We start from the raw sequence: 12,317 nt of genomic DNA, 5'->3' as shown, positions 1-12,317 counted from the left end.
AAATAAGGGCGCTAACACCAAAACCTCCGGCGATGCGCATCGCAAGAGCGCTCACGTTGCCAACAAGGACTGGACGAGCAAGGAATCGACGAGCAAGGACTCGACGGGCAAGGACTCGACGAGCAAGGACTCGACGAGCAAAGGCTCGACGTTACATAGCGCGACGGCGACCGATCCCTCGGAAGGGAGAATGATCGCCGAAAGCCTCGCGCGCATAGCATCTAAGGACGGCCAGAGACGTACGGCGAGTGAGACGCCGAAACCCGCGCACAAGGCCAAAGATACGCCGAAAGCGCCGGAAAACAGATCAGGCCAGCTCCCGACGCCGACAGAAGGCCCTAACCAGCGAGAAGGCTACTCAGAAGGCGAAGGCTCTCTTTCTTCGACGTTATGGGACAGAACCAGACAATTACAGGAGGAAGAAACTCCTTTTTCATTCCCAGACCGTCCTGGCTGACCTCAGTGGACCTTTGAAAGGTTCCAGACCTGTATGGATAAACTAGACAGGTTCATGTCCATCCCAGAAGACAGGACACCCAAGAGACCAAGGGAGGCACCCCTGGAGAGTCCAAGGGCTAAATACCAGACGTTTTATAACCCCATACAGGAGGACCCCATACAGGAGGACATATACTCTCACAATCCCACTGAGGAAGATACCTTCTTCCAGGAGGAAGATGAGTTCACCTATGTTGAAGACCAACAAGAAGAGGAAGGTTTTCACGAGGAAACTAAACTATGTGAGGAGGGATTCCAGGAGGACACAGGCGAGGGCGACCCAAATCCCTGGCAGTCACCGGCTAGGTCGACAGACACAGGCAGTAGCAGTATAGTCATCAGGTCTACTGAAACTACACCAGTCAGGAACCCTTCGCCTGTCGATGATCAACCCACCTTCAATGCACTGCTGAAGAAGGCAGCAGCACATTTCGAAATTGAAACTGGGGAAGTCACCCCAGACACCAATTTTGTGGAGAGGATTATCAAGGAAAAACCCCCCACTAGCCAAATTATACCCATCCTCGCCTCAGTTAAGAGACGTATTACACCTTCTCTTTCCACTCCTGCATTGGTGAGAGGGGTCAATCCGAGGATTGAGAAACTGTTCTCTCCCTCTCAATCAGACTCATTATATATTAAGGGTCACTCAATCCCGGACTCCCTGGTCGTGACAAACACCAGGAAAAGGGCAGGAGTCCCACTATCTACCAGCGAGGCACCCCCAGATAAAGAGGGGAAGAAGCTGTATGCCCTAGCCAAGAGAATCGCCACCTCTGCAGCATTCCCTACCAGAATCGCCAATAATAATACCCTATTGGCAAGCTAAGCCGATGCTCAATGGGCTAAGCTCAAACAGGACATCGAAGAAGTTCCCGAACCCCTAAAGACTCGTTTGCTGGCTACAGTTAACGAGGGCTCTCTGGTCAATCAAAGCATCGTCAATAATACCCTCGATGCAGCAGAGACAGCTGGCCGCACTTTGGTACAAGGAACTTTACTGAAGCGTCACGTCTGGCTTCGCAATTCCGGATTTAAGGCGGAAACACAAGCGTTGCTTATTAATAAACCCATAGAGGAGTCCAACCTCTTTAGGAGAGCAGTGGATGACGCGCTGGAGAACGCGAAGAAAGAATTGGACACAATAAAGACCTTAGACCAAATTTCAAAACCCCCTAACAGGCGGGGATTTGGTAATAAGCGCTTTTTTCGTGGACAACGCCAGCAACAAAACCAACAACAACAGTATTCTGCCAGCAACTACCAGGGTAATAGCGGCCAGTACAATCAGAGGGGTCAACACTCTGGCAAAGGAAGAGGCCGGGGTTCCACCCCAGACGCTCCCAAGCCACCAACACCACCAAGTGACGTGAAGATTTGCATGCCCTCCCATGCAACGCCGGTCGGGGGCCGGTTAACATCCTTTCTTCCAGCATGGGAGGGAATAACATCAGACCGCTGGGTACTTTCCACCGTAGCCCGCGGCTACTGTATAGAGTTCAACAGTTCCCCAGCATACAGACCCCCGAGGGGACGCCGCATGACACCAGAACACCTCGCCATCCTTCTCCAAGAAGTGGACCAACTACTGGAAAAAGGAGCCATAGAGGTCGTGCCTCTATCTCAGGTAATGGAAGGTATTTATTCAGTGTACTTCCTTGTACCCAAAAAGGATCTAACCATGCGCCCTGTATTAGATCTGCGCCCAGCGAACAAGTTTGTCAAACCCCAAAAGTTTCGTATGGTGACCTTACAGGAAGTGATCCCACTGCTATCTCAGGGAGATTACATGACAACACTGGACATGAAAGATGCATACTTTCATATTTTAATGTTGCCAGCGCACAGAAAATACCTCAGGTTCATGATAGAGGGCAAACACTACCAGTTCAGAGTGCTACCCTTCGGCATAGCATCTGCACCAAGGGTATTCACGAAAGTACTGGCAGTGGCAGCGGCCCACCTGCGCAGGTTATCCATCCCAGTATACCCTTACCTCGACGATTGGCTCATAACAGGGGATTATTACGAGACATGCTTCTCAAACACCCAAAAGACTGTAGACCTTTTGTTCCAACTGGGCTTCTCCATCAACGAGAAGAAGTCCAGCTTAGACCCCAGCCAAGTCAAACAATTCCTAGGGGCTCTAATTCGAACAAAGGACGGCCTCGTCTTCCCCTCCAACGAGAGGGTCCAAAACATGCTGTTTCAGATCCCCCAATATGTGGCAGGTCGAGAGGTGACGGTGCGCAAAGCGATACGCTTGCTAGGAATGATGGCGTCGTGTATTTACTTGGTACCTCACGCGCGCCTGCGCCCAATGCAAGAGTGGCTCAACAGCCAGTGGTGTCAGGCCAGCGGACAATGGGACGATCTAGTGGTGGTCTCGCAGGCTTTGGTTCTCTCGCTACGGTGGTGGACAAAGGAAAACCTGATAATAGGAAAACCCTTTGCCACACCCGCGGTGGAGGCCACTCTAACCACGGACGCATCCCTCACAGGATGGGGGGCTCACCTATCCCATCAGACTGCTCACGGAGTGTGGACTCCGAGCGTAGCATCCAAGCACATAAACCTACTGGAGCTACTGGCGGTGTTCAAAGCACTAAAAGCTTTCCAGGAACACCTCCAAGGGAAGACAGTGATGGTCCTTACAGACAGCACCACAGCCATGTACTACATCAACAAGCCAGGGGGCACCCACTCTCCAGGACTGTCCAAGCTGTCCCAGAATATGTGGAAGTGGGCTCTCAGACACAACATGTTCCTACTGTCACAACACGTACCAGGGGAACTCAATCTGCTAGCAGACGAACTCAGCAGAGACTTCCCCCTGCCCGAAGAGTACGAATGGCGATTGCACGAAGACATTGTCTTAGACGTCTTCACGCAATGGGGATTCCGGGAAATAGACCTGTTCGCAACTCTGGAGAACTCATAATGCCAAAGTTACGCCTCCAGGTACCCCCAGAACCAGTCCAAGGGGAACGGTCTGTCGATTCAATGGTCAGGGAAATTTGTTTACGCCTTTCCCCCGACTCCCCTTCTCAACAAAGTTGTGCACAAGATGCACCAGGAACAAGTTACCATGATACTAGTGGCCCCAATGTTGGCCCGACAAGCATGGTTCGCTCAGTTGATGAAGATGTCCCTATCTCCCCCAGTGAAACTTCCCTGCCCGTACAACATGCTGTCACAGGACAAGGGCAGGACACTGCATCCATGCCCTCAGACCATGAACTTAGCAGCCTGGCTCCTGAGATCATAGAATTTGGACATCTACAACTTCCGCAGAGATGTATGGACATCCTCAGGGAAGCCAGAAAACCTAATACTCGCCACTGCTATTCTAGAAGATTTGTCATCTGGTGTAGAGGTAAGAGCATCAACCCGGTTGACTGCTCTCCCACACATATTGTTCTGTACTTGACCCATTTACTGGATTCAGGTCTAGTGTTCAATTCCATTAAAGTCCACCTGGCGGCACTTTCTGCATACACCACTTCCCAACTTAAAGTGTCGGGTGGAAGATACCGGTTATCAAGGCCTTCATGGAGGGGGTAAAGAGAATACACCCTCCGATAGCCAACCCTGCTCCCGGATGGGACTTAAATGTGGTACTTTCCAGACTCATGGGCTCGCCATTTGAACCCATGCACAAGGCAACTCTTAAAGACCTCACTCTTAAGACTGCTTTCCTAATAGCTATCACCTCCATTAGGAGAGTAAGTGAACTACAGGCTCTTTCTGTTCTAGACCCCTTCGTAACAGTTCACAAAGATAAGGTGGTTCTACGCGCACACCCAAGGTTTGCACCGAAATTCATCTTGAAATTCCATGTAAACCAGTCAATAGAACTACCAACGTTCTTTCAAAACCCTTCCAACTTGGGAGAAAAAAGTCTGCATACACTGGATGTACGCAGAGCTGTCATGTACTACATGGAAAGAACCAGGCCACTGAGAAAAACTAATCAGTTCTTTGTCTCGGTGGCAGCAGGAAGAGAAGGAGATGCAGTCTCAAAGTCCACTATATCTAGATGGATTGTTCAATGCATCACTCTCTGTTACACTTTTGCTAAGAGAGAACTACCCTTCAAGCCAAGAGCACATTGTACTCGAGGCACTGGGGCTTCCATAGCTTTCATTGCAAATGTTCCCCTTGAGTCCATCTGCAAAGCGGCTACCTGGAGTTCTGTGCACACCTTTACAAAACACTACTGTCTAGATGCACACTCTAGATCTGACTCCCAGGTGGGACAGGCAGTATTAAGGCATCTTTTCTCTACTGTTCTTTCTCATAACCCACCGCCAACTCCGGGTACTGCTCGCTAGTCTATGCACAGCATGTGATTCTAAGCAGATTAACAAACATCAGAAGACAATGCATTACTTACCGTGAAAGCATTTCTGATGGTTGTATCTGCTTAGATTCACATGCGCCCATCCTTCCTCCCCGCTCGGATGGAAGGAACATAGAAATCTTTCTACATCTCTCTTTTCTGTACTCACTCACGTATAGAAGGCTCCCTCAGGGCAGAAAAAATACAAACAGAGGGACCTCGACGCGTGAGGGATTGTGGGTACAACGCACGTCACTATAGGGATAGTGTTACAGACACGCCTTGTCGACGTCCCCTTTTCGACTACGAAAAACAAAATGCAATACTCCGCAGTGACCACTGGATGTCGGACCTATGCACAGCATGTGAATCTAAGCAGATACAACCATCAGAAATGCTTTTACGGTAAGTAATGCATTGTCTTGTATAGGTTCTTTTATTTTGACTCACCTAGAACTGCGTTATTATTTGATGGTCATAGCGTGCTCCCATCTTTAGATTTAGGATTGGATAGGCGTTTTTCAAACCCAATTGAAGTTCAATAAACACCTGTGAACTGTAATCACTTGCGTCCGTCTTACCATGCCTTCCTTACATGTGCCACAGGTATGGGTCATGATCGGTTGGTACGGGGCGAGAGCCGGGCTAATCTCATTAGACCAAGGCAAGGGGATCCATGGGAGATAACTGTGTCTGGAGTGCCGGAGGAACACTGTCTGGGCAGTACCTGACTAGGAGGGTTCATAGTGGGCATGTTGCATGCAGGTAGGAACAAGGAAGGGGAAATCAATTGGTAAAGTGGTAGCGTAATCTGGGAACATACAGAAAGTGAGAGCCTTGCGCGGCAGGGCCAGGCGTACCTTGGTGCTGGTGTGTCCTTGGCCGGACAAAGCCTGACAGGGATCGTTACCCTTGGCCTTAGAAGAGGGCCTTGGGTGATGTATTCAGGCATCATCCAATTGTATGAGCAAGAGGCGGGCATACCTCCTTAACCTCAGAAGATGCAATGTAGTCAGAATGTGAAAGCGTGGTGGCCATTTTAAAGCAGCCTGGTTTCTCTTTGTCGGCAATCTCAAACAGGTATTTTTCATCAATAGGCATCTTATCTGGATAATTTAGATTCAAATGAAGTGAAAGCCATTCACTGACTTTATTTGAATGAATGGATAGCTTGTTAAGTGTTTCTTCTGCAGGGCAAATGAGACCGCAATATTCATGGGAAGGTACTCCTGTGCCTGCTTCATACACCCACACGGACAGACCGGGATCTTCACTGTTGGATGTAGTGTTTTGTCTAAATGGAAAAAGTGGAATAAGTGAAGTGAGTTTTTGCCTGGCATAGTGGTGAAAGAGAAAGGGTTGCAAATGTAAATCAAAAGTGAAAATTGTGGTTTTGTTATAACTGCCAGCGTTGTCGAGGGCACAGCGCCAGTCAAAATAATTTTTACATGTAATTAAGTTATACAAAACTGCTATAATTTTCGAGTGCCCAGAGACATTCTAAAGAGCGCTGCGTATGGGGATTTGTTTTACATGTAGAAAAAGGTGCATGTTATATAAATCTAACTTCATCATGATCTTGCAATGTCCCAAGGTACTGCCTAACTTTGGCATTAAGGGATTTTCGTGCGTGATAGAAGGTGTGAATTGTTATTTGACCTGTGTTCTAGTTACATGAGATCCAAAAGTGTTTGTCTATTCCCCAAAAGGGAGTTATTTATATTGAAGGTTTGCTTTATTCCGCCGAGAAAGTGGCGGGTGTAGTGGTTGGGTGAAATCATTAATTGGACCTATTATGGCTTATCTGTGGCACAGGGGAGGGATCTACGTGGCTCTCTCTATATGAATCATAGACAGGGCTGGATTATATAGCCATACTGGATTGCGCTTGTACCGAGCTCTACACCCTCACTGAGAGAGAAAAAACGTGGTTCTGTGATCCAACATGTAAACACAGATCCCAATAATTGAACCCATTGAGCTGTCTTCTTATTCCTCCTGCCACTGAAATGTTTTCCTCAGTTATTGCATTTGGTCACTTTATTTATGAAAGCACAAACTGTATGCAAAGTGCACTCGGAACGCATTCTAGGATTAATCGGATTACATTTAAATTGTGAAGAATAGCCCGCCTGCAGGCTCAGCCTCAGCAGCGCTCGTGATATTCATGGGTTATGTTTCATAGAAAAATGTGCACTGATCTCTTTGAATCAGGCACCCAGATGGGGTGAGTCCTGGGCGCCCCATTTGTCCACCCGTTAAGACGTTTCTGAGCGCTCGCCTTATAACACCAAGTTATACTGGGAGAAAAACAGGCCAATTTTCTTGGGTTGGAAAGCAGAATTAATCAACCACCTTCATGATTTTTAAAGTTGTGCAAATCTGTCTCCCCATAATTCATGTCCTTAGCAGTCGCTCCTCACATCTCCACCACTATGTGCAAAGTCGCTCTAGAAGTGCTCCACTCGGATTGAGAGCATCGAAGGAGCCTCTCCTTTCCCCCCAGATTTCCTCTGGGTTCTCCAGTATTGCCCCTGCCATTTATCTGTATGGTAATCCCTCTGTAGACCCATCTATAGTTCTCAGGAGGATAGGACAAGCTCTCCAAAATAATCAACCACTTCTGAGCTTTATCTGCATGGGCGACACAAGTCTCAAGTCCTATTTGCCAGTGTCATCCTCTATGACGGGACTCTCCCCATCAAGGTGAAGGTCAGAAAGTGGGCCCTGGCTTGGATGCAGGCTTACGCTTGAAGTGTGTAAATCTTAAGGTATGCTACTTCCACCGATCTTTCAATGGCCCTGTGCTGTTGAAGGTTGCTGTAGCTGCTGAAATAAGCTTTCCATCTCCTGGATGTCGCAGGAGAACCATCTCCAGTTCAGGACACGGTTGAAGACATTCCTTTTTCTGGCTGGTTAACATGAGTGAATGACGCCTGCTTGAGCTGTGTAGATCTGTGATCATGCTTTAAGGTTCGAGCTAAGCTCCCATCTCCTCATGCTAGGATTCTTCAGTGACTTTTTTGTCTCTGCAAGCTCCAGTGCCAGCCTGAGTGACAGCAGTGCACCGGACAAAGAAACAAAGTATGCTGTTGCCTGGGTGGTGATGGGGGTGGGGTGGAATTCGTCACATTTTTGTTCAACTCTCCGCTCCCGGGCTGGAGCGGGCAGGTAATCACTGCAGTAGGGCGCCGATGCAAAAGTCTCAGTGCCTTATTTTAATGTAATGTCCCTCGATCCTGCGCTGTAATGCCCAGCACCAGCACAATAGTTGGGTGCATTTTATTTTAATAGGGCGTCTGCCATGCCTTCACCCACCACGCCAGCTCGGGGAAGCCCTTGAAAGACTCCCCCGAGCTGGCGCGGTGAGGCCTAAATGTGGTGCCCCGGCAGTAGCCATGCCCGTCCAGACCTAAAACCTGCCCTGTCTGCAACGCTTACCAAGCTAGCAAGGTTTTGCAGCGGACACTTTATAAATGGGCATAAACACTGAATCCAAAGGACAAGCGCCTCGTCTCATACACAGTTCAGGAAAACTACACATAAAACACAGCCTTATTGGCACACACAAGAAAAAAGCTAGTCCTACTGTTGGTCAGTGCATGCTAAATGTACCTCTTTTTCCAAAGCCCTTGCTGAAGGGGTGGGCAGCATCTAACATCCCTGGGCACTCCATCATACAAGGGTGGGCTCCCAGATTTACACTTGGTGAGCTAAACGCTTAAGCTCTGCCTTGGTTTAGTAGGCCGGAATAGAAAGTGAGACCAGTGTTCTCCTTTCTGCTGTGAACTGCACGCCATGAAATGCTGTTTGCTCTCTCTGCCACACCTGTTGTTGCTTTCTTGTGGCACGCATAGTAACTCTTTTCCCTCAATTGCTTTCCAGTGCTTGAGGGTGCGGACTGTTTCAGGACCCACCTACTTCTGCCGAACAGGGATGTCCTTCAAGGGGCAACTGATGGAGAAATTCCTGCTGGTTGACTGCAATGTGGTCTTGAGCGGTAGTTACAGGTGAGGATACAGGTCTTGTGGAACCTCCAGTGAGGTGTGACTATGTGGTAATAGTATGTTGCATTGCTACCCTTCTGAATCCTTCTGCTCCCCTATGTGACATTCTCACGCAAGCTTGTCCGGCTGGTGGACTGGAATGTGATCCTGAGTTGTACTTGCAGTGGAGGGTTACAGGCATTATGGAACCTTCAGTGAGGTGTAAGTGTATGGTCACAGTGTGTTGCCTTGCTACCCTTCTGAATCCTACTACTCCCCTATGTGACATTCTCATGCAAGCTCGTCCGGCTGGTGGACTGGAATGTGATCCTGAGTTGTACTTGCAGTGGAGGGTTACAGGCATTATGGAACCTTCAGTGAGGTGTAAGTGTATGGTCACAGTGTGTTGCCTTGCTACCCTTCTGAATCCTACTACTCCCCTATGTGACATTCTCATGCAAGCTCGTCCGGCTGGTGGACTGGAATGTAATCCTGAGTGTACTTGCAAGGGAGGGTACAGGCATTGTGGAAGATCCAGTGATGTGTAAGTGTATGGTAATAGTATGTTGCATTGATGCCCTTCTGAATCCTTCTGCTCCTCTGTGTGATGTTCTCACTCAAGCTCGTCCTGCTGGTGGACTGCAATGTGGTCCTGAGTGATAGTTACGGATGAGTACGAAGGAGTGGCTCGGAACACCCAGCGAGGTGTGAGAGTTTGTGGTAACATAGCAAAACGCCTTCCTACTGCTCTGCATCCTTCTGGTCCCCTGTGACCTTATCACACACGCTGCCCTTGCTGGTAAGCTGAAAAGTGGCCCAGAGCAGAAAGTACAGGTGAGAGCAGAGGAGATGTAGAACACCCAGCCAGTTGCAAGATTATGTATTTGTGATCTTGGCCGTTAGCTATATATTTAATCCAATAATAATAACAAAGTTCTCTACCTATTCTTTTTCGTACCCTGTAATATTTTATCAGACTTTTTGTAGTGTCTCTTTACTGGCAGTGTAATCTCTACCATGATTAAAGGCAGCCGCAATTTGTGGAAAAATATCTGTTAATCTGTGAATTTATTGTTAAAATCTCTCCAGGGAAGAAAAGGTACAACAAAACTAAATAGCTGCAGAATTAACATTAAAAATATACATTAATATTTCGGAATATCAAGCAGAAAGTAACAAAAGCTACATTGAACCCGACGCCTCTTTGTGGACATACAAAGCATGTGTAGGGGGTTTATATGGGGCAATACCAGAAACAGGATTGCGCTGTGGAAATTCCAAATCCATATGAGCGGGAGGAGTTCGACGACCTAATTTTGAGGTGTATTTCTTGGCCAGCCAACTCTGATACGTGGCACGGTGGCTGGCAGATGATTCCACATCCGAATCTAGGTTGCTTGGAGTGAACTGTGCCCCTTATCTTCAGAAGGAATGGGTGTGGATACCGATGGGAAAGTGTAAAAGTGGGTCAGGATTGTTAGGAATGGGTAAAAAGGTGTGGCAGGGAACATGCCAGCTGTTAAGCAACCCAGAGCCGTGCTCCCCACAAATGCCATTAGTGGCGCTAGATGGGATTGACCACCAAATGCGGATAATACTTAAGGATACTGGGAAACGGTTGGCATAGCGACACTAGGAGATATATGGCAAGAAGGTGCAGTGATATCATTTGAGGAACTGATGAGAGACTCCGGATTACACCGAGGTCAGTACATTACGTATGGCAGGTTAATTGAATTACTGAGGCGTAAGTGGACGGAGACGATCATGGCACAGCAGGCTGACACTGTGGTGGAGACATTCTGTGATATATCCGCGGGAGGGCATGAAGTCTCCTGGATATATGAGTTGGTGATGACCCAGGTTGGGAAGGAGGTGATTAAGGTGAGACACGATTGGTAAGAAGATGGGGGAGAGTTGATTGGAGACGTATTGTGGCAGAGAGTACACGGGTATCATAAGAAGGTTTCCAGGAATGTAAGGCTACAACAGATTCAGTTGTTCATAACTCACAGAGCATATATGACCCCTGAGAAGATAGCGGGTTGAAAGATGCAGGGCCGCAGTCATGCCCGAAATGTGGAGAAGTAAACACTGGGATGGCACATATGTTCTGGGTATGCCCTGAAGTTAGGAGATTTTGGAAGGAAGTGGCGCACCTCCTAGATGAGAAAGAGATAACGCTTGATATAGATTCCTTATGGGCGGGGATGCTCGGGGGCGGGGGGTTCACTAGACCACGAAACCTTAAACACGTAAGCAAGCTTAAGGACCTGGCGTATATACTAGCTAAGTGTAAGATTGCCATGATTTGGAAAGCGAAGAAGAGACCAAGCGTGGAGGCCTGGTGGCAGGATCTCCGGAAATCGGCTAATGCCGAGACAACTGTGTGGCAGGAAGCCCCAAATAGAGGTGGGGAAGAGGAAGCACATGCATTGATAGGTTGGAGACACCTAGTAGCGTCTCTGTTTGAGAGCAGAGGAGGCGATTCAGAGGACAGAGACTCCTCACAAGATGAGGTTATGGAATTGCCCATAGAAGTGGCTGTAGCAGATGGCATTGGTGGGCAGACAGCGGGTAGGATAATATAAAAAACAGTGTTTTTGTAAATATGATTCGGAAGAGTTGCTTTGATGTGCGTTATTTGTATTAAAACCAATAAAGAAAGCTACATTGATGAACCCACCCCATCCATTGTAATTTTTTAAAAACATTCTTCGATATTTAGATAGTCAGATAGTCAATTATTAAGAATTGCATACAGCCTGGGCCTATGCCCACCAACAGATCCGGCCCCCTCAGGCAGTCTGCAAGCCAACACCCGGCACCCTCAGGCAGCCCACAACTTTTCCAACAGGGCTAGCCCACAGCCCTTCCAATATTGGCAGGCTCGAGCGGGCCAGCCCATAGCCCTTCCGACACTGGCAGGCTTGAGCAAGCCTTCCAACAGGGCCAGCCCACAGCTCGTCTGACACTGGCAGGCTTGACCAGGCCATCCCATAGCCTTCCAACATTGTCAGGCTTGAGCGGGCAAACACGCAGCCCTTCCAACATTGGCAGGGTTCAGTGAGCCAGCCCACAGCTCTTTGAGCATTGACAGGTTTGAGTGGGCCAGTTCACAGCCCATCCAACACTGGCAGTCTTGAGAGGGCCAGCCCACAGCCCTTGCAACAGTGGCAGTCTTGAGCAGGCCATCCGACAGCCCTTTCAACACTGGCAGTCTTGAGGGGGCCAGCCCACAGTCCTTCTAACATTGACAGGGTTGAGTGGGCCAGTTCACAGCCCATCCAACATTGGGAGGCTTGAGCGGGCCAGCCCACAGCCTTTTCAACACTGACAGTCTTAAGGGGGCCGGCCCACAGCCCTTCTAACATTGACAGGGTTGAGTGGGCCAGTTCACAGCCCATCCAACATTGGGAGGCTTGAGCGGGCTAGCCCACAGCCCATCCAACACTGGCAGTCTTGATGGGGCCAGCCCACAGCCCTTGCAA

General features: G+C 48.6%; 1 protein-coding gene across 1 annotated transcript in view; it reads left to right on the top strand.

Moving 5' to 3' along the window:
* FAM83H (family with sequence similarity 83 member H) overlaps window positions 1–12,317 on the top strand; it is a 573,091-nt gene that overhangs the window by 449,544 nt on the left and 111,230 nt on the right. The window contains exon 4 of the mRNA XM_069621880.1: window positions 8,726–8,850. Within this exon, the coding sequence (XP_069477981.1) occupies window positions 8,726–8,850 (125 nt within the window). The remainder of the gene's footprint in view (window positions 1–8,725; window positions 8,851–12,317) is intronic.

Source organism: Ambystoma mexicanum, chromosome 5q (genome assembly GCF_040938575.1).
Source record: "Ambystoma mexicanum isolate Mex_15411 chromosome 5q, UKY_AmexF1_1, whole genome shotgun sequence".
Lineage (NCBI taxonomy): Eukaryota > Metazoa > Chordata > Amphibia > Caudata > Ambystomatidae > Ambystoma > Ambystoma mexicanum.
Note: the sequence above shows the minus strand (reverse complement) of the source record. Positions and strands in the feature narration are given on the sequence as shown.